The sequence below is a fragment of the Etheostoma spectabile genome, chromosome 8 (assembly GCF_008692095.1).
Source record: "Etheostoma spectabile isolate EspeVRDwgs_2016 chromosome 8, UIUC_Espe_1.0, whole genome shotgun sequence".
Lineage (NCBI taxonomy): Eukaryota > Metazoa > Chordata > Actinopteri > Perciformes > Percidae > Etheostoma > Etheostoma spectabile.
In genome coordinates, this window is record NC_045740.1 from 33,431,751 (window position 1) to 33,452,144 (window position 20,394).

Here is a 20,394-nt window from a genome sequence, read left to right on the forward strand (position 1 = left end):
GCCAGTTCATCTCCTGGGCACTGCCAAGGTGCTCTTGAGCAAGGCACCGGACCCCCAACCTTTTCCATGGGCAGCCCCCCCACTCTGACATCTCTCCATTAGTGCATGTGTAGGTCCTGAGCATGTGTGTGTAATTCAGGCCTGTGTGTAATGTGTGTAATAACAACAGAGTGAAAAGTGTAGTTTCCCCTTGTGGGATTAATTAAGTATAAAAAAAAAATAAAAAAAAACTTCTTGTGTAGCGCAACTTCAAAGCAGTCATCATGGCAACTGCATAAATAAGATATCCATTATTATATTGTCCCGTTGACAGAGTCGTAAACTTGACACCTGTGAGTTAAGCGAGCCCAGCATCTCGGCGGAGGTTGCAGAGAAGATGGCCCGGTTTCATGGAATGAGGATGCCCATCAACAAGGAACCCAAGTGGCTGTTTGGAACTATGGACAAGTAAGTCATTCAAAGCTGGGGGAGGCAAAAAAAATCATAATACTGTTTTAGCATTTTGATATTCAAGTGGTCTGAGAGGAAACCAGACTTCTCCATCTCCGGCGCCTGGGTAGCTCACCTGATAGAGCGCACACCCATATGTAGAGGTTTTCTCCTTGTCGCAGCGGCCGCGGGTTTGACTCCGAACGGCCCTTTGCTGAATGCTATTCCCCCCCCCCTTTCATGTCTTCAGCTGTCCTGTACAAATAAACGTGTGCTTATTGGAAAAACAGAGATTTACTCCTTAGGTCATGAAATTGGGTATTGAATGATGAGGCAATTTTGATACACTAGAGGCAAATTGTTTGGTGCCTAAAAAATATTAAATTCAGTACCGAGCCCAAAGTCTAGATGTTTTTTTCCACTAGTCTAAAAGAAGACATGTTATGTAACCAAAATAGCCCCAAAACTCTACATTTCAAAAGTTATGTTTTTGCCTGGACAGTCATTCTCGCCGAAAAACGCTATCAATGCATTCCTCGGATGAAATGATTAGTATTTGTAAATGGTACTGCATGCCCATGCTGGTCTGAAGGAAGGACCTAAACAGAGAGCTGCAGGAGGAAGCCCCACTCTTTTTTTTTTTTTTTGCCTCAGGCATCTTAAAGCTTTGTATTGTCGAGGCCTATCCCGTCTTGACTATTTAATCTCTTAACCGTCGATACGCCACGTAAGTCTACATTAAATAAGATCAAAGGAAAGACTGAGACAAAAGACTGAGCAGATTCAATGAAACTGGAGGTTTTGAATCCGAAAATATCATGTCGCGTCACCAATAACTTATTGAAAAGTATAAGGTAACTTCCTTCTTGAATTATTTTCAAGTTTACTTGTTGGGTGTTTACAGGTTTTACAGGTTTTACGTTGCCCAATATTTGCCAGTGTGTGTGTGTGTGTGTGTGTGGTGATAAAGTCCATTGTCTAGTTCTATGGATCTTCTGTGAACGTAGCCTACGTAACGCCTAGTTTATCATTTTCCAGATTACGTATTACAAACATTACTCATTAGTCACTGCCCCATGACAAATTTTGTAAATTTCCATGTCAGAAAAGAATGAGGATTCAGAGATCTGAAACGTCATATGTAGCATTAGTTTATGTAGAATTTTACTGGAATCTGTCAATATCTTTTTTCAGGCAGGACTTAAAAGGATGATTCGATAAAATCGGGATTCCCTGTAATCTGGACTGTGTAAGAATTTTCCTGTTGGTGACATTGATTTTTTTTAAGATGTCCCAGAGAATTGGAACGGAAGCAAAAGAGGTTTGTGGGTTTGTTAGATTACTTATCTTAGAGTCCTTTATCTGTCTTATAAATCTGATAATTTGGCCTTAAGGGTAGTAGACCAACAGAAAGTGGACCCAGACCGAGCTAGGCGGTGGCAGGGAAACTCGTGCATGTATTGAAATGAGAAAGGTTAGGTTTTCAATGCTTTATTTGGAAGAAGGTATTTTTTCTATCCCAAACAGCCTATGTAACGAGTTAGCTGTGGCTAGCTAGCAGTGTACGCTAGAGCCATGTGTGTACAGTGTGTATTATATTAGAGTAGCTTTAAATCACAGCTTCCAATTGTTTTCTGAAATCTCTTTGTTTTAGTCCGCCCTACGTGTCTGAAGTTTAGCTATCACTGCTTCTTTAGGGACTCTTCTTCTTTTTAGGAGTAAATTGCAACCTGGCATGGCTGTGACACAAATGTTTTTGAGGGAAAGGGTGGAGTAAATGTGTGTGTGTTTGTGTGTGTGTGTGTCACTCTCTCCAGGTACTTGAACCAGGTCATGAGGCTGAACTTCACCAGAGAGTCGCACCTGCGTCGCTTCAACCGACTGCTCAGCTACAACCTGCCACAGGAGGTGGAAATGCTCAAGTATGTGTGTGCGCACACACACACACACATACACAATGCTTAGTATTGCACAATCCAAACACGGTGTTATGTAACAGAATAAACACTCAAACATTCCATTTCATTGATAGCACAAAGTTTAGCTCTGCTAACAGATAAGAAGAACAAGTCTATTAGTGAAACATGTCACAGCAAAACATTGTTTTCACAGCCACAACCCAGCATTTAGACACGCACATTTTCTATACTAAGCACTGTCCCTATGAACACACCATATACTGTGTATGTTACACTATGGTCATATTAATCTTAAGCTGTTTTTACATTTGAACTGTGGGCAATGTCTGATGAATAAGTTCCTGACATTGTTCCGAGTTTCCCTTTGACACATTTAGCACAAAGAAAGAGCTTCTCAGTGTGCTTGAGTTTAAAAAATAAAAATAAAATAATAATGAAGTGAAACACAGAGATGGAAAGATATGTTGTGGCTTCATAATAATGTATAGGGATCATTGTGGTGAGTATATGAAGATGCACACGGCTGCGTACGCTGACCACGAGCTTTTTAACCCCTGATTGATCATCTTCAGACTGCTGACCTTTTTCCGTATGTCCAGGTCCCTGCTGGAGTCCACCCACTCCCCTGTAGTGTTCTGCCACAATGACTGTCAAGAAGGTAAAACATATAGACGCCTCATATGTTCATTCGCATTCTGTTTTTCTATTTTATAAAGAAGAAATAACGTTTGCGTTGCTTTTCAGGAAACATCCTGCTGCTGAAGGGCCGCCAGAGCTCAGACAAACAGAAGCTGATGCTCATTGACTTTGAGTACAGCAGCTACAATTACAGGTACGTTTGCAATGTTTTAGTCTCCCTTTGCCAGACCCTCCTCCGCGGCGCCGTGGAGGAAGGTCCACACTGCATGGGAGAAAAATGTGATCTGGTGTATTGGCATTTCTTTAAACCAATCGCAATCATCTCCACAATCGGAGTCACGGTGCTGCTGCCACACAGCCACGGGAAGGAACTCGTTTTGGTGGAACATGTGTATGTTCAAAAGTACTTGATTTTTGTGGTACCTAGAGATTGGCATGGTTTTATTTCAGTTAGCCTAATAGCCGGTTTGATTTGCATTGAGAGATGATTTTAAGGAAAGTATCCTATGCCAATCTCTATGCATGGTGAAGGGTATGGAATGATATGGGGGGCCAAGGGAACTTTATCAGGATACATAGTTTCTTGATCCATAAAATAACTGGCCTTTAATAATAAAAATCTGCCTGCCTCTATGGGAATTTAACATAGGGGGGTGTATACTTATGCCCCATGAATTTTAAGGAAGAAAATATATTTATTTACAATACATTATTCATTCACAAAGAAAATTGGTGTCCTTAAAGGTTGGATTTTACCTCATTTTTTAATTAAGGCATTAAGATCAATTTCCAAAACATGATTTTTTTATTCCTCTTTTTAGTCAACTTAAGCATGGGCATGTAAACTTATGAGCACCACTGTATATTTATATATATATTTATATATATGAGAAAGTATTGGTCCTTTAATGGGATTGGTTGAAATAAACATAAATATTGAATATTGCTTGCGTTATTCTTTAAGAAATAACTTAAAAAGTCACCAAGGGAGCCGTTTTAACTGTCTTCATCGGAGTTATTTTAAACCTTCCTTTTACATTGTGTATCACGTAGATTCCTTGTAGATTCTACTCCATGCTGGAAACTATACATCCCTACAAAAGAGGAGGATGTCTCAATATGACCCCATCAGTCTAAACATGTGACAGGGGCGTGGTCAGTCCCCGCAAAGTGTTGGACATCTGAGTACTGGGTCAAAAGCAAAACGAAAATGTATTCAAAGCAGCAGTATTTTAATATGCAGATAGTATTGTGATGGTCACTCAGACTCAGAGTGTATGCAGCTAAAATTGACGTGGAAAATGTTTCCATTAATTAAATGCTGTAAGCTAGCTGGAAGAAAGGAAGTCCACAGCCATTGCGGGCGTTTTTCTACCAAGGTGTACTGCTGTCCCTGACCAGCCTATGCTGCTTGCTGCTGTGACTGTATTTAGTTTTTCACTAAATAGAAGGTATATTTGAAGTGCTCTTGGTACCCACACTTAAAACAACTGGACCAATCAAAATGCACAGATCTGTCGAATAAATCAATGAATCAATTAGTCGACAAAATCATATTGGTTCTAGAATTGACTAAGAATTTCTTCAGTCGAGGACAACCCTAGTCCTATAATGTTTTTATGTTTTTTATAAGAATGATAAAACATCAAGTATTGTAGTGTCTGATACAGACTGATGTTTACATCTCCTTCAGCTGCATCTGCTGTGTCACTGTTCCTCATGGTATGCCTCCCATCTAACCTTAGGCTCTGCACTGGAGAGACAGAGACAGAGAGAGAGACAGAGAGAGAGAGAGAGAGAGAGATGCGGAGGGTGGGCAGGGAGTCTGATAGCGAGGCAGGTTGTGAAAGAGAGAGTGATAGACAAAGAAAGAGAGTCACCCAGATATCAAGCAAGGAAGGAATGCAGCCTGGATTGTTTCTGTGTTCCATTAATATATCTTTCATAGCCTCCATACCCTCTGTTGAAATATTAACAGCTGTTATGTAACTGGAATTTGGCAGGCGAATGGAAGTGTCTGTCAGTATTACTAATTGAGATGATGGTGCGGTGGATTTCTACACAATGGACAAGAATGATGTGTCCCTCTGAAGGAGCGCTTGCCTTTACTTTGAGGGATTTGTATGGTGTGTGAACTCCTGAGTGGTTCGTTATGGGAAAGAGCGTAGAACACACTGGCCTTGGCTCACAGTAGATCTCAGGAAAAAGTCTCTCTCTCCGACACACACAAACAGAAGCAGTCCCACCCCCCCTGCAGATCCCTTCAACTTGGCCCCTTTAAGTCTCCACATATGCTGCGCAGCAAACATGTGACCCTCTGCACACAATATCCCACTGTACACACGTGCATGGGAGCATGTGTGCCATCGCGTACTGTATGTACAGGAAGAACACGCCCACAGATGGAGACACGTATACACATAGTATGGAATCACTCAGATCATTCTTTGGACAATGCTACGATATTTGCTGAAATCCTAAAGCCTGTTACGATATGATTAAATTGAGGGTCCTGTGGTCGATATGAGATGATATAATTAATGCACTTTTAAAATTAGTTACATTTATAGCAACTCAAAAAAACAACTGAAATATATTTTGACATTTGTATTACTGTGCTCTTCCCGACATTTCAATTAAAAAAACCTATTCTTTAAAAAAAAAAAAGAATACATATAAAGTTGGAATCTAAAAGATCTTACAGATGATATGTATCGATAATTTCACTTTGCATCAATAGTATTAGATCGAGGAGCATTGAATTGATAAATCGATTGAGATTGTATTCTTACACCCCTATGATTGGCTGGATGTAAGGGGAAGAGTCCAGTTTCCAGACGCCCTTAGAGCAGGAGTCGGGGGGGATTGGTGATGGAGACAGTTCCCGGCTCCTGTTTACAGTGTGTGGAAATTAGCATGCTAAAGTGCTATTTTAGGGCTACACATACACCTACAGTCCATTTGTTCCGGTCTAAATCACACATCAATTGGTTTCCGTCACTCTAGCAGTGTGTAGCCATGTCGGTCGAGCACTTCAGTCTTTTTAAAGTCTGACATCATGGACCCCCCTCTGGCAAAATCCAACTGCACCTTCTTATTAACCCCTGCCCCCATTTTAGAACTTCAGTTCCCATAAATAAAGCCATAAACAAGCCATTTACCTCAATACACGCTAAAAGAAGTGATTATTTACATGGAGTCTGGTGTAGTTTGGTGATGGTGATTTCTGAGCTGTTTCTGGTTAAATAAAAAAAGGATTGTACTTTTTACCAAAGAAGTCTATCTCTGTAGGGATCCATCCCATAATGTTGTCACACTTGTCAGCGGCAACAACAGAACTTGTAGTGGACAGACATTAACGATGCATATTTGTCCCATATTATTACAGAGCAGCCTGTTAGGTGGCTCACGCTCAATACTGGACCAACTTATTTTTTTCACATTAGTCACTTCGGCACTAGTCTATATCCACGACGTTCCACTCCACCAGAAATTCTGCGGGATACCCCTCATTTTTAAAGCAATTCCAATAAACCAGAGCACTTTTTGCTCAGCACCAACCCCAATAGACACCACAAGATGTCAATCAGAAAGTGTTCTTGTAATGTAAAGACACCTCGAGGGTCTCTGACTCCCTTCATCTCTTCCCTCTGCAGGGGATTCGATATTGGCAACCATTTCTGTGAATGGATGTACGACTACAGCTGTGAGGAGTTTCCTTTCTTCAAAATGAATGCTCATGCCTACCCTTCAAAGGCCCAGCAGGTGTGTATGACAATGTTTCCATACCGGTACCAATTCCAAAACCTGTTCCTGCAAGTTTTTTTCTATACTATTTTATGAAATCTGTTTAAACAAAAAAGAAATTACACAATAAGGCACACATCTTTTTATTTAATTTTCAGCTCCTATTTAGTGAGCCCGTCTCTGTGTAATGTAGAGTTTTTCCTTCGTGTCTCTATGACGTGTAACGTTAGACAGCCAATCACAGACATTTTTAGATCTTGGTAGGAGCATGCTGTGTGCTGATTGGCTTACAGTTGGAGGTGAGAGTTACTCCTTTGGCATTGAAATTAAGTACAGAATGATGAGGCATTTTTCGATACTTTAGAGGTGATTCAGTCGGTGCCTAAAAAGGGCTGATTACTGAGTACCCAGCCCTAGTGTTACCACGGCAACATCTTGTCCATTTGGTTTTATTTGTCTGATGCTGACCGGTCGTGTCTCTGCTCAGCTGCACTTCATCGACAGCTACCTGCGCGAGTCTGATCGAGGGTTCGACAACCTGAGTGAGGAGGACCAAATGAAGCTGAAGGAGGAGATGTACGTGGAGGTCAACAGGTGAGCCCTTCCCCATCAGGACACTCCCGACACAGGAGGAGAAATACCTCAGTAATCGAGTCAATACCCACAATTCCCTCAGGCGTCTAAGGTGACGCTGTCTCCGCCATGCCTTTCTCACCACTAAGGGAGTTTCTTTATTTTTAATGTAGGTTCTCCCTGGCGTCCCACTTCTTTTGGGGCTTGTGGTCCATCATCCAGGCCCGGCTCTCCACCATCAAGTTTGGATACCTGGTGAGTAAAGTATTACTTTTCTGCTGTGTTTTTGCTTTAAATGGCTATAATGTATGAAGGGGACTATAAAGTATATGCTGCAATAGGGCTGTGCATTTAAACCAATTTTTAATCGTGATTACAATTTCGCCTCCTAATCACCACATCAGAATGGTCGTGAAAAACGATTATTTGACATATTCGTTTTTTTTGCACGTAAACTCTTATTTTGTTCTGAATGGAGGGAAATTTTACAGTTTAAGGTGTTTTCACTGTTGATTTTTCACTGTTTCTGAACTTCAGTTATTGCAACATTGTGTTAAATAATCATGATTTCAGCATAGACCAAAATAATGGTGATTATGACTTTGTGTGTGTAGGACTATGCCCAGGCCAGATTTGATGCCTACTTCCAGCAAAAGAAGATCTGGGCCGTGTAATGGAGCCAAATGGTTGGATGCACTTCCAACACGTTGAGCCAAACGGCAGCAGGAGGACAAGCAGGCTGATAGAAGATAGAAGACTCCACCATCAACGCTTTACTATGCTCCCTGCTTTGAGAGGATTTTGCCGGCTACCGTGGGACCTGTGTTGAACCAAAGCCAAATCTCGATCACAAGGCTAGGTGCTTATGGTATGTCTCGTGATCCTTTGCAGCTGAAACGTTTACAGTGTGTAACTCCCTGAGAGCCAAAAAAGAAAAGAAAACGATGACTTGTACTAACCTTCATCACTGGTCACCGCTGCTCTCCGCTTCTGCGTTGTTGGAATCATATCACTAACACAAGGGTTGAGTTGAGCAGGAGAGAGGGGGGTTTCGGTTACAGCTAGATTGGAAATCTTAACATTGCATCAATGTATCTGTATTGACCATTCCCTTATGGAAATGTTCTGTAAATAACCAAAACATGAACTTCTCTTGGTAGATTCCTGCTTACTGAAGGAGCCATTGGGTAACTATGTATATTATATATAGACCACAATGTGCCAGTAACCTGGCCCTGTCTGTTAATGATGGGCTGATTTGTTGGCTAGTGGAATCACGACTTGATTTTCTACACTTCTATATATTGCACACGTGCTGTTGGTTCGATTTTATTTTTTTAAATGGTTATATTTGACATTTTCTTCAGGTTAGGGCAAATACCAGTTAGGTGGCATTTTCAAGTATGTGAATAGTTGAGGTTCCTTTTTTCTGGGTGGCTGGTTAAAACTAACAAATCCAACAACCCCCAGGATATACTGAAGGTGTTTCCATCATAATTAGGTTAGGTTGTTTGTGACTTCCTCACTAATAATGCAGTCACACTGATCAGCTGGGACTTTTGTCAACCAGTTTAAGTCTTACTGACAGAAGTTTGGTAGATTTATGGTATTATTGTTATTATTATGGATAACTGTGAAAATGAGATCCATATCTCTATGTAGTTTACACATTGGGTATTAATATGTGCATTGTGTGATTTAACCATAAAGACATTCAGCCATGCTTTATAAGCCTGTGAAAGTGTTGCTGAGCTGTCACAAGGGAGTGAACTGACCATATTTCTGCTTTGTTTACTTTTCTATTGAATCACTGTATTTATGAAAACGTCACAAACAGTACATAACATAACGGTTCCTTAAGGTGGCAATGGATTCTGTGGGGGTGTCTAGGGTTGGGGGGTAATGTGGTAATACGGTATACCACGGGGTCTTAGAAATAGCAACGGTATTAGTTCACTACCGTCATTTAAAAAAAAGCAATGCACTTATATAGGAGACAATGACTAAATATTAAATATAATTTATTTAATGGCTAAAAATGCTTATGTGGGGTGGTTTTTTGGCACAAGTGCCTACTGCCAAGTTGCTTCATCATCGTACCCATATTCCAGAAAAATCAATGCTGCTCAGCCGAATGTTGCATAGATCACTTATGAGACAGCTGGCTAGTAACTCATTTAAAGTGGCATTGAATAAATTTGGCTTTTACTGGATTCAGTGAACACGCCACTCTGCTACTAAGAGCGGAGTCCTTGGTGTTAATCACTGATAATCACCGTGTCACACAGGACGTCAGCACTGCAACAGTGAAGCACCGTGCCTTGTGTGCATAGGCATAGATTTTGGGGGAGAATGCAGGGGATCTGTGTTTCCCCCCGTCCGTCAGTCTCCTTTCTTTCTGTCTTTTTCTGTCAAATGAAGTTGCCTTCAAGCATGGTAGGAAATGTCTGATGAAAAAATTAAACCGACGAAAAAAAAAATAATTCTGTCGACTTGTGCTACACAAATTGCTACCTAAATGAAGTGTTGGACGCTCAAAAGGTTGAAACAGACTCCCCTGATTATTTTCTCAAGGCACAATTATGCAGTTTACAGTGAAAAAATGTTAATTTAACTACAGATGTTCTGATACCAGTACCGGAAAGGACCAATCCGATACCACGTACTATAAAATCTACTATAAAGGAGTTCATGTTTTTTTTTTTTTTTTTGTACTGACTTATTTTCAAACTGAGAAGAAAGTTGTAAGGCATTTATTGTTTGAGTTTGTTCGTGTTTCACGAAGAGTTTAAGAGTTTAACCTGACAACAAAGAGAGAAATATCACTTCCATACTGGGTTAGCTAGTATACAGCTGAGGCACTGGTATCGGATCGGTAGTTCGTTTTGGCCAACACTTAAGTTCTGGTATTGGAATCAGTGTTTGGAAGCAACAAATACTTAATTGGTATCGGACCATCTTTCAATTTTACCACAAAATTTAAATTCAAAACTTAATTTTTTAAGACTCAGCTCATGCACCGTATAGGCTCCATTTTAAAAGTATTGTTTTACCTCCGGTATTGCGATACCCGACCCTTGGCATTACCTCCTACTTGTTGTCAGACTGGCTACGTGGTTGATCTACGGTGTGAGGGACCGGAGCTGGATCATGTACTAAACCCTACACTACACCCCCCGATACTGGGACTATCCAGAGCTGTTTGAATGAATCAATGGTATCGAGACTATCTCTCCACCGTCACATGTTCCAAATGGACGGGGATGATCCCCCTGAGGTCAGGTGGGTGGATACTTCTTTAAGTCACACCAGCTTGCCCGGCCACGCCCTATAAAGCCCCTGTGCTGGCGTGGAATCCCAAGTTTAGTCTATATCCATGAAGTTCCACTTCTGGGATTGCTCCGGTGTCGCAGGAAATTCTGCCTCTGTGTTGGCGTTCTAACCTCTGGAGGATTTCTGAGGACTTTGGTTACCTGGTCCTCAGATCTCTGACTATCTGTCCAACTATCTGACGATCTCGGACGACTAAAACTACTTCTGAACGTACACAAGTTCCACCAAAACAATTTCCTTCCTGAGCCTATTTAGCAGCGGTACTGTGGCGGAGCTTAGCACCGCCCATGATTGATTGTGATTGGTTTCAAGAAATGCCAACAAACCAGAGCACTGTTTTCTCCCATCCCAGAATGCTGTGTGGCTTAGCCAGACCCTCCTCCGCAGCGCTGTGGAGGAAGGTCTGGCAATGCGAGACTAATGATAGTTTGATTGAAACGGTCTCCGGGCGGCCAACAGCTGGAGAGATAGTCTCTTCACTCAGAGAACCAAGGTTACAACGTAACTATATGTACTTCACTGTTTTCATACAGTATGTGAACCTTTTGGGGGGTTGTTGAAATGTGAGTTTTATATTACATGCATGTATATTTTATTGTTATATTTCCTTTGGAATGTGTTTTAATGCAGTTTTACATTTATTTTGAGAAACAATGTGACTAGGGATGCACCAGCAGAATGTGCAGTGGAGAATATTAATACTAATTCTAAAAAAAAATAAAGTGTTATGCTACATTTTGTGTAGCAATGGTCTTTACGTTAACACCCATTCAGTGGCTCTTTATTCTACATTTTACATTCTCTTCATTTTGTTGTCTTTCATGAGTGAAATATATTTGGCCCGACTTGACACTATTTCTGGTATTTCTGTCTCTGTTTTGTCATTTTCCATGATTTTCAATATTACATGTCTATCATTAGTTATAGCTAAATGGACACCATGATGTATGATGACCATTCCACATTCCATAATTGTTACTTCACCTTCAGTATCGTGTACACTTAACCGAAAGAATGAAGTTTTGATCTGATTGGTTCTTCCAAAAACATTGTAATTTGTCTCCAGTTGTACAACAAACGCCCTCACTTCTGTTCATATGTGTATGTATGTATGTATGTATGTATGTATGTATGTTAATTGAATATTCACTAACAAAAATATATTTAAAGAATTATCAAAATGTAAAGAATGACAAACATGTAACCTATGATTCTTATGAATGTACACTGTGTTTTTGTAATACACTCATATTTTGTTTAAAAGAATAGCTAACCATCACAACCACACTGACTCACAGCGATAATCTTTGCTATCTATGCAGCTATATGGATGCATACTGTATGTACTCATAAAAATCTACTTTGTAATTGAAGAGGTTTTGGGTGAACTGCTGCAGCATAGAAATGACCTTAGCTGTAAATTTATTTTTCTGCTGTGCACAAATAAAAATTAAAGAAACCGACTGAACTGTGGTTTATTTTCTTTTGATATGTGGCCATGATTTAAAAACAAAGACATAGACATACACATGTGACAGCTTTTTATTATTGGAACCATAGGGGTCAGATGATTGGTTGCACTTTGGTAACCGCAGGTGGCCGTGAGAACTACTAATACTAGCATTTGCATATTAGCACTATGGGAATGATAAGATGTATATTAAACATTACAGTCAAAACAAAAACCAAACAAAAGATATAATTCAGAAAGTAACATTAATATGTATGAGTAAAACACTGAAATGTGTATGAATAAAAACGTACCCTAATGACTATCTCAATAAAGTTCCCAGAATCAACTACAAACCCCATGTGCATGGCATCCTACAAATATGATGTTCTAAGGTGTTTCCCCACTTCCTCTTACTTAAAACATTTTTACAAATTTTGATGCATATACATAAAGATGGACGACGTGTCTCCCCTTCCTCCCACTGTACAGAAGTGAAGCCAGAGTCTCCTGGATACGGAGCCAGAATCTGGGTAGAAGTGATTGGCCGATGGAGCCTCGGTATCAAAGTCCCGCCCACGCACCCATCCAATCGCAAATCAATCCCAGCTGTCAATCATGAGGTTTCGTCACATTTGCATAGCATCAAATAACTAATAAAAACCAAACTGATCAGAAAAAATGAGCACCAGAAGAAACAGCGTGATCACATACAATGACAGATACCATATTTGGGGAAAATGTATTTGACGTGTACTTAGATATTGTAGTTTGGTCGACCTTCTAATGTTTATGAGCTATCCTGCAGCCAGAAACCACAAATCTATCGAGACAGTGGTCCAGACTTTTGGACTTTTCAGTTTGATCCCAACCACAATTACAGGTGTGGAACCTCCATCGGACCCCACTAAATTTGGTCCAACCAATAGAGGTAGGCCTAGACTCGGTCCGGATCAAACTAAACCATGGTCCAGTTCATTTCTAGTTTGATTTTTCTTTGATGGTTCAGACTTTCGGACTAAATACAGGAAGTTATGGCAATCTATCATTGTGTTATAAGAGAAACAGCTCCTTTAGGGAACAGCTCAGTGTATAAATGTGAGACAGATGTCAGAGCAGACAGCTGCTGGTTATCACAGCAGCGGATACATCAGCAGTGGACTTGTTAAGTGGCGGTAAATGTACAGTGAAGGTTTCAGTTTGTCTCTGAATAAATGCTGCAGCACCTCAAAACCCCGAGTAAAGTTCAGAAAGAGGCACGGCAGCACGGGGAGAGAGCAGGAGACAGCTGGAAAAACTCAGAGAGAGGATACCAGAGGACTGAGAAACCAGTCTACAAACCAATCAGTTCCAAGCATCGGGAGACGGGGCTCACCTATGTGATGACGACAGGACACAGTTATTCAAAGAAGGTAAAGTCTGCCCAAAAACAACAAGCATAATGTGTATACAAACCCTTTATCACTCCACTACTTTATGTATGTATACAATTGCTCTCAGGACTGTGCTCCACATTTCACATTTTTATATTTTTGTGTTGACACAGTCAAGGTTTTGCTTAAATCTCGTTGCACAGGTACTGCACTTGTGTGAAGGCTTTCTAGTCTATTCTTGTTGTGGGGGATACATGGATGTGGAGGGGGATGTACCAAAATATTCTGGGCCCTGTAGAAAGGCATTCTCAAAGGGCCCCTCCCTGCCCCCACAGCTATTTATTCTTGCATCTTTTTGGGCCCTTGGAATGTGGAATAGTTTAACGTTTGCCTCGTGCATGAGGCGGTACTAGATAGCTCTCCAATGGAAAATGGAGGACGGGGCCCCGAGTTCCAGACCTGGTACTAGCAGTGGATGAGCACCGTTGCTGTATGTGGTTTGCTGTGGTTTTCTTTTTGTGTTGAACCCTCTCCAAGTTTGTGCCTGTGTTGGTGACGCCGCTCCCTAAGTTGAAACCCTCAGCCCTGACGAGGGACAAGCACTAAGTGTCCAGTGTGTGCCGAGCAGGTCTGGAGACAACTGGAGACAGTGAGCCAGTGGGAATCAGGTTTCTTTGTTTAAAACATCTTAACAATAAAACATTTGATTTATAATTGTACTGATGCTGCCCTGCCCTTGTTTTTTCCCACCCAGGTTATTTTCCACACCTTGATGGACACAACGCGTTGGGTGAGAAGATTAAGAGTACTTTCAGGTCTAGGGAGTTGCCTCAGTGGTCTCATTTAACTTCTAACTCCCCAAATTTTAAACTATTTCTTTAATGAAGCAACTGTTTACTGAGGCGTTAACTACAACAACTGTGCTTGTTTTGATGATTTCTTCTGACCAAAAATTGATAAACGCAACTCGTAAAGTAAAGAAGTGAATGACTACATTCCAAATTGATAAAACATAGTCCAAAATATAGCCACACCCTGGTATTTACTTGAGCAATAGCTATTGAATGGAAAAGTTGACGCGGTGGCTCGAGTTGCTGCAGTCATCAGAGTGTGTAGTACACACAAGAGTAAGCCAAAAATAAATTGGATTAATGGAATGGATAGTACAAAACCCTGCAGTGTGATATCGAGATCTTGAGTTTGAAAGTCCAGATCTTGAGTCTAGTGTTTGTCCCTAGTTATCATCATAAAATATATGATTTATAATTGCACTGCTGCTGCCCTGCCCTTGTTTTTTTACCATCAAGGTTACTATCCACCACTTGACATAATAGGGACATAACACGTTAGGTGAGAAGATGAATAGTACTACTCTGTCTATGGTTGTTTATCAGTTTTGGCTGTCTGTCAAACTGGAAAATAAAAGAATGTTCAATGACGTTCATTCATGTTGTTTCATGTGTCACATAAGGTGTAGCATGACCCAGGCTGTACCACAAAGACCATGTCGCATCCATAAAGGGATAGTATACAGAATGAGACAAACTGGTATCAGATCATTTGTGTGTGTGTGTGTGTGTGTGTGTGTGTGTGTGTGTGTGTGTGTGTGTGTGTGTGTGTCTGTGTGTGTGTGTCTGTGTGTGTGTCTGTTTATAGGTGTTCAGGATTGAAAGGAATGCAAGCCCAAGCATGCAGAGACTGGGGGAAGGACCAATGTCATTGGCCACTGCATGGGGGCTGGTATCAGACAGGGGGGCAAGAATGCAGTGTAGAGGAATGTTATCCGAGAGACAAAGGGTAGTGGGAGGCTAAAGGGTTGCCGTGGTAAGCTGGTGGCGTTTGCCCTGGCACGTTGCTTGTTTACATCTTTTGGCGCTCACCCACTGCTAGTACCAGGTCTGCTCGGCCGCGGTGCCCCACCCTCCATTTCCCGTTGCAGATCTAGTACCGCCTCATGCGTGAGTCGAGCGGGGCTGGTCGTCATAGCCACGCCACAGGAAACTGTCGTGACCTGACGTGACACACACACACACACAAAAGGTGTTTTCATTCTTGGCGTGTGGCTGTTTGCCAGAAGACACATTTAGTTTCTAAAGAAGGTGGAGGCAGCAAAAAAACCAAAACGGGTTTGTTCAAGACCCCCCCCCCCTATCGCTAACAATGATGCCGCAGTGAATAGTGACCGTTCTCTCCGACCAATCGGCAGTCTGCAGTCTTTAGTTTTGCCTTAGCTCGCTTGGAACCTAAAATTAAAGTTCCTGTTAGCAGGAACCAGGGACTTTTTTTTCATACTGGAAAAAAAAAGGAGAGTAGAGTCACGGTACGATGTGATGGGAAAACATTATTTGTGACTTCCTGGAGTCGTGCTTTTGAAAAGATACTCACTGGTTTTAAAGGAAGATATGCATTGCATTTTTGCCACAGGGACAGAAAATCAGTTGGCATAGATTAGATTAGATTAGATCAGATTCAACTTTATTGTCATTACACATGTACAGGTACAAGGCAACAAAATGCAGTTTGGGTCTAACCAGAAGTGCAATAGCAGTAAGTGCAGGATATATACAATGGTCCTATAAGTGCAAGACATGGATATGTAATGAATAAATATAGGAAAGAATACTATTATAAACAGAGTTTTACAGATGGGTTTGTCCTATGAATACAAAATAGACAGAGGAAATTACATGAATAAGCATACTGACAGCTGCCAAGGCCAAAAAAAGGAAAACATATTCAGAAAACTTGCAAAAGAGAATAAGTGCAGTACAAATTTTACAGATGGCCATGTGAAAAACAAAAGAAGTTATGTTCTACTGTATAGTGTTGTGCTTCTTGTCTTCACAATTCTCACATGGACAGTATGTAACAGTAACAGTAACCCAAGTTTCCTCCAGTTTTGGCCTTTAGTGGTGATGTGGGAAGGGAGCCTTCCAACGTTAGACACCAATGACGCAAATTAACTCTGGAACATGGACATCCTGCGCAAACAGTCCGATTTATTTTGTACTAGTAGTGTGCCCGTTCAGAATGTGCCTGTCTGGAACAGGCTGATTGCTTGGCCTGAGGTATTGCTGCTTGAAGCTTTCTCCAGAACCATTGTACCCAGAAGGACCCCACAGCATGGAGCAACCACACTGTAGGACCTACATCCTACTACTGACTTGCTGTGTACTCCTTCTTTACAGAAAGCCATTGTACTGCATATACCTGACAGATGTGGCAGATTCACAATTTACTCACAAGTTATTACAATTAAAATGTGGAGTAACCACAGACATTTGCCTTATGGACTGATGGCAGTGCACCATGCGTCGCCGAATCCGGCCCATAATGAGAGATATCAGCAAATATCTGCGTTAATCTTCCTGAGACTATTTAGCAGAGGCACCGTGGTGGAGCTTACCCCAAGATGACTGTGGTTGGTTTAAAGAAATGCCAATAAACCAAAACACGTTTTTTTCTCACATCCAGGAAAGCTGTGTGGACCAGCCAGACCTTCCTACACAGCGCTGTGGAGGACGGTCTGGCAAAGCGAGACAAGCATTTATGGCAACGGTGCTGCATTGTCCAAGGGTGAGCATAGAGGGTGGAGTCTGAATGAGAAATAACGGCTCACAGCAACTTAATGTGACCTAGTGTAAGCAAAATGATCAGAGTAAATTAAAGATGGACCTTTATTGTGAAGGGTAGACATGGAAGAGCCAGCGTTTTGGCAGCGCTTTTCTTCTTCAACCTTTTTTCTTTCTTTTAATATGATTTGCAGTTGCTGTCCAAACTCCTTATTACCGTAAAGTACAGAAATCTTCAACAGGGGGTCTGGGACCCCTAGGGGGTCCTTAGAGCTGCTGCAGGGGGGCTGCCACATTATTGTTCAATGGTTTAAAAAAACATCCAACAGAATATTAGTAAGGATATTTATTTTTTAATGCACATTGATGATAGGCTTACTGGTCTGGAGCTAAGGTTCCCATGCGCAGATACAGTTACACTAAGGATATATTAACATTACCAAATTGTAACATTGAAAAATGATGTTTAAATCCATGAACATGCCAACAGTTGTTTTTTTAAAAGCTTAGTGGTGTATGCACCATAAAATGACTGGGATGAAGGCTTTTGGCCTCCTTACATCGTATTGTAGACCCAGTTTAAGATACAACTCAATGTTATACAGTATGTGTCTTAAGGGGTGCCTGCTCTTTTTAAGCTAAGGGGTCCTTGTCTTAAAAAACGTTGAAGACCACTGTTACCCCGGTTGCTGAGTGGAGCTGTGATACGTACCTGACAGAAGTCCAACACTGCCATCTAGTGGCTGATGAACATTAAAGCCTTCCATTCCAACAGTTTGAGCCTCAGAGCAGCATTTCTCAGAGAGTGGTCTGTAAGCACCCCTTGGTGGTTTGTGAGTACATTTGATGAACCATGTTTTTAATTTCAATCAAACTGTCTGCGAGTGACTCCAGCTGCATATGTGTTGATTTCAATATTAAATACACTAATATGTAAATTCAAACATTATTGTTTGAATTGGCTGTTTTTTAGGTTGTCGGACTAATCAGTGTGACGTGGGAAGTAAATGCGGAGCCTTGCGGTTTACGGTTACTGCATTCTCAGCAAAAGTAGCACCCACAGAAATAAAATGGATAGAAAGGTCATTGAACAGTTATCTGTGGTCGTTTGATTGGTACACAACAAAATGGTAATTGTTGTTAAAATATTTACCAAAATGTGCTCCTGAAAATATTTTAATGCAGTTAATAAGCTGTGCAGTTGCTTAATTTGCATTGGTGGAATGTAACTAAGCACATTTACTCAAGTACTGCACTTAAGTACAAATTTGAAGTACTTGTACTTTATTTGAGTCAAACCCTAAACGTCCGCTGCATTTCAGAGAGATATTTTGTATTTTTACTTACACCACAATAGCTGACAGCTTTAATTACTAGTTACTTACACTGTTTTATCATAAATGAAACTAGCCAACAATATAATGGCTTACAAGTCCAGTTGAAATGTTTAGACCATTAAACACAACTGTTTGGATCCTTTATACTTTCTAAAATGTGAGGATTTTTCCGCATAGAGAACTTTTACTTTTAAAAATTTAAGAACATTTTCCTGATTCTTTACGTAGTTATACTGAAGTTACAATTTTAATGCAGGACTTATAATTGTAACAGATTATTTTAACAGTGTGGCATTAGTACTTTTACTTCAAGAATCCAAATACTTCTTTCACCCCTGTGAAATGGTCAGTTCAAAAGATTTTTACAAGTTTTCGAGTTCGAGAACAACTTTTTCTGTGTCCACCACTGACATTTAAACCTCAGGACTGGTAGTTGTCTCCCTCCTATGGCGAACAAAGAGACACTGAGGAACCATATGACTTCAACCTGAACCCAAACCCTGGGTAAAGAGGTTCAGTGAATGTGGTGTAGAATGTGTGGAGGTGGATCAGTTGGTCAGAGGAGACAGTGTAGAAGGACAGAATGCCAGCGGGACAGTCCACATACACTGCTACTCTGTGAGAAATAGAGACAGAGGAGGAGGAAGGAAGGACTTTTTCTCTGTTCTTGTGACAGACAGAGTAACCCTCATCAGAGCAATTCAGACTCCAGGACCGGTGATTCACTCCGAACATACAGTCAACACTGGGTCCTCTCTTGGTGACTCCTCTGTAACTCACTGCTATGCGAACTCTTCCTCTCCACTCGACCTCCCAGTAACAGCGACCGGTCAGACTGTCTCTACACAGCAGCTGTTTCCAGAAGTCAAACCTCTCTGGATGAACTGGATATGGCTGCTCCTCCTCCACATATGTCACGTTCCTGTTGTTTTCACACAGGTTTCTGTTCACTGTGTTTGTGTCCACTGTAAGTTCACACAAATCTGATGGAGAGAAAGAGACACAACGCGGCAGTAGTTTACCATCAGACACATCGGAAAGGTTTATCACATGTTTGTGTGCTGATGTTGTTTGTTTCTATAAAGTTTAATGACATATGTCAGTACTGTTTTAATTTCAAATTGTTGTAACACAAACATCTCAAACAATGCTAATTTGCATTAGTAAGTAAGTTAAGTAACTAAGTTGCATTAAAAATATCATAATTTCCAAACATTCATAAAGACTCCTTCATGTGTCATGTCAGACCTGTGCACAACCCTTCAAATAAGGTTTTACCCAGCTTTTTATTTAAAGAGAAACTGACTGTGTGTTGGTTAGTCTTCATTAGTCAAATTGAATCCAAACTTACACTTCTTCAGGCCAGGTTTTAACCTTTGCTCTCCACCATGGTCCAACCTGAAGAAAGAAGCATAGAAAGAATTTCTATCCAAAATGAGAACTGCTGTTTAACATGAAGCAGACTTCCTTCTATTGCCGGAGTGATGGTGAAACAGGCTGGAGATAGCAATTAGGGGAAATAAGATGTCCTTCATGATACTGGACCAGAGCAGAAAGACATGACACTAGAGAAATTAGAGGCACCAGAGGTGTATGAGCTATTGTTGTCTGTCTATACCTGAGAGTGTCCAGTCTCCAGTGTGGATCCTCCAGTCCAGCAGACAGCAGCTGCATGGCTGTCTCTCCTGGATGATTGTAGCTCAGGTCCAGCACTCTCAGATGGGAAGGGTTGGAGCTCAGCGCCAAGGCCAGAGAAGCACAGCATTCTCCTGTGATCAGACAGCCTGACAGACTGGAATAAGAAAGACAGTTTTACAGATTCTTTAATATTAAGCTAAAGCAGAATGAGCAAGACTTTGAAACAACAATCAGCTTACTACTGACCTGAGAGATTCCAGTGTACAATGTGCACTCTCCAGTCCAGCAGACATCAGCTTCCCTCCTGAATCCTGCAGGTTGTTGTTACTCAGGTCCAGCTCTGTCAGACTAGAGGCCTGGGAACTGAGAACTGAGGACAGAGCT

At 41.1% G+C, this 20,394-nt stretch overlaps 2 protein-coding genes and 1 long non-coding RNA gene across 4 annotated transcripts in view; 2 read left to right on the top strand and 1 right to left on the bottom strand.

Moving 5' to 3' along the window:
- Positions 1 to 8,667, top strand: part of LOC116694571 (choline kinase alpha) — a 23,057-nt gene extending 14,390 nt beyond the window's left edge. The window contains exons 5-12 of the mRNA XM_032524359.1: positions 314 to 447; positions 2,247 to 2,351; positions 2,948 to 3,006; positions 3,093 to 3,180; positions 6,644 to 6,752; positions 7,222 to 7,328; positions 7,481 to 7,562; positions 7,922 to 8,667. Coding sequence (XP_032380250.1) covers positions 314 to 447; positions 2,247 to 2,351; positions 2,948 to 3,006; positions 3,093 to 3,180; positions 6,644 to 6,752; positions 7,222 to 7,328; positions 7,481 to 7,562; positions 7,922 to 7,981 — 744 coding nt within the window. The 3' untranslated portion in view covers positions 7,982 to 8,667. The remainder of the gene's footprint in view (positions 1 to 313; positions 448 to 2,246; positions 2,352 to 2,947; positions 3,007 to 3,092; positions 3,181 to 6,643; positions 6,753 to 7,221; positions 7,329 to 7,480; positions 7,563 to 7,921) is intronic.
- Positions 8,668 to 9,360: 693 nt separating this feature from the next.
- LOC116694602 (uncharacterized) lies at positions 9,361 to 16,053 on the top strand. The gene is made up of 3 exons (XR_004333212.1): positions 9,361 to 9,684; positions 14,684 to 14,689; positions 16,044 to 16,053. It is a non-coding gene; the product is annotated as an uncharacterized LOC116694602 (long non-coding RNA).
- Positions 16,054 to 18,426: 2,373 nt separating this feature from the next.
- LOC116694544 (NACHT, LRR and PYD domains-containing protein 12) overlaps positions 18,427 to 20,394 on the bottom strand; it is a 16,072-nt gene continuing 14,104 nt past the window's right edge. Inside the window, exons 14-17 of one of the 2 annotated variants that reach the window (XM_032524293.1) lie at positions 20,257 to 20,394; positions 19,991 to 20,164; positions 19,724 to 19,770; positions 18,427 to 19,355 (exon numbers count right to left, since the gene is read on the bottom strand). The exon at positions 20,257 to 20,394 is cut by the window's right edge and continues 36 nt beyond it. In XM_032524293.1, coding sequence (XP_032380184.1) covers positions 18,817 to 19,355; positions 19,724 to 19,770; positions 19,991 to 20,164; positions 20,257 to 20,394 — 898 coding nt within the window. In that variant the 3' untranslated portion in view covers positions 18,427 to 18,816. The remainder of the gene's footprint in view (positions 19,356 to 19,723; positions 19,771 to 19,990; positions 20,165 to 20,256) is intronic. The other variant, XM_032524294.1, reaches the window with a different exon arrangement.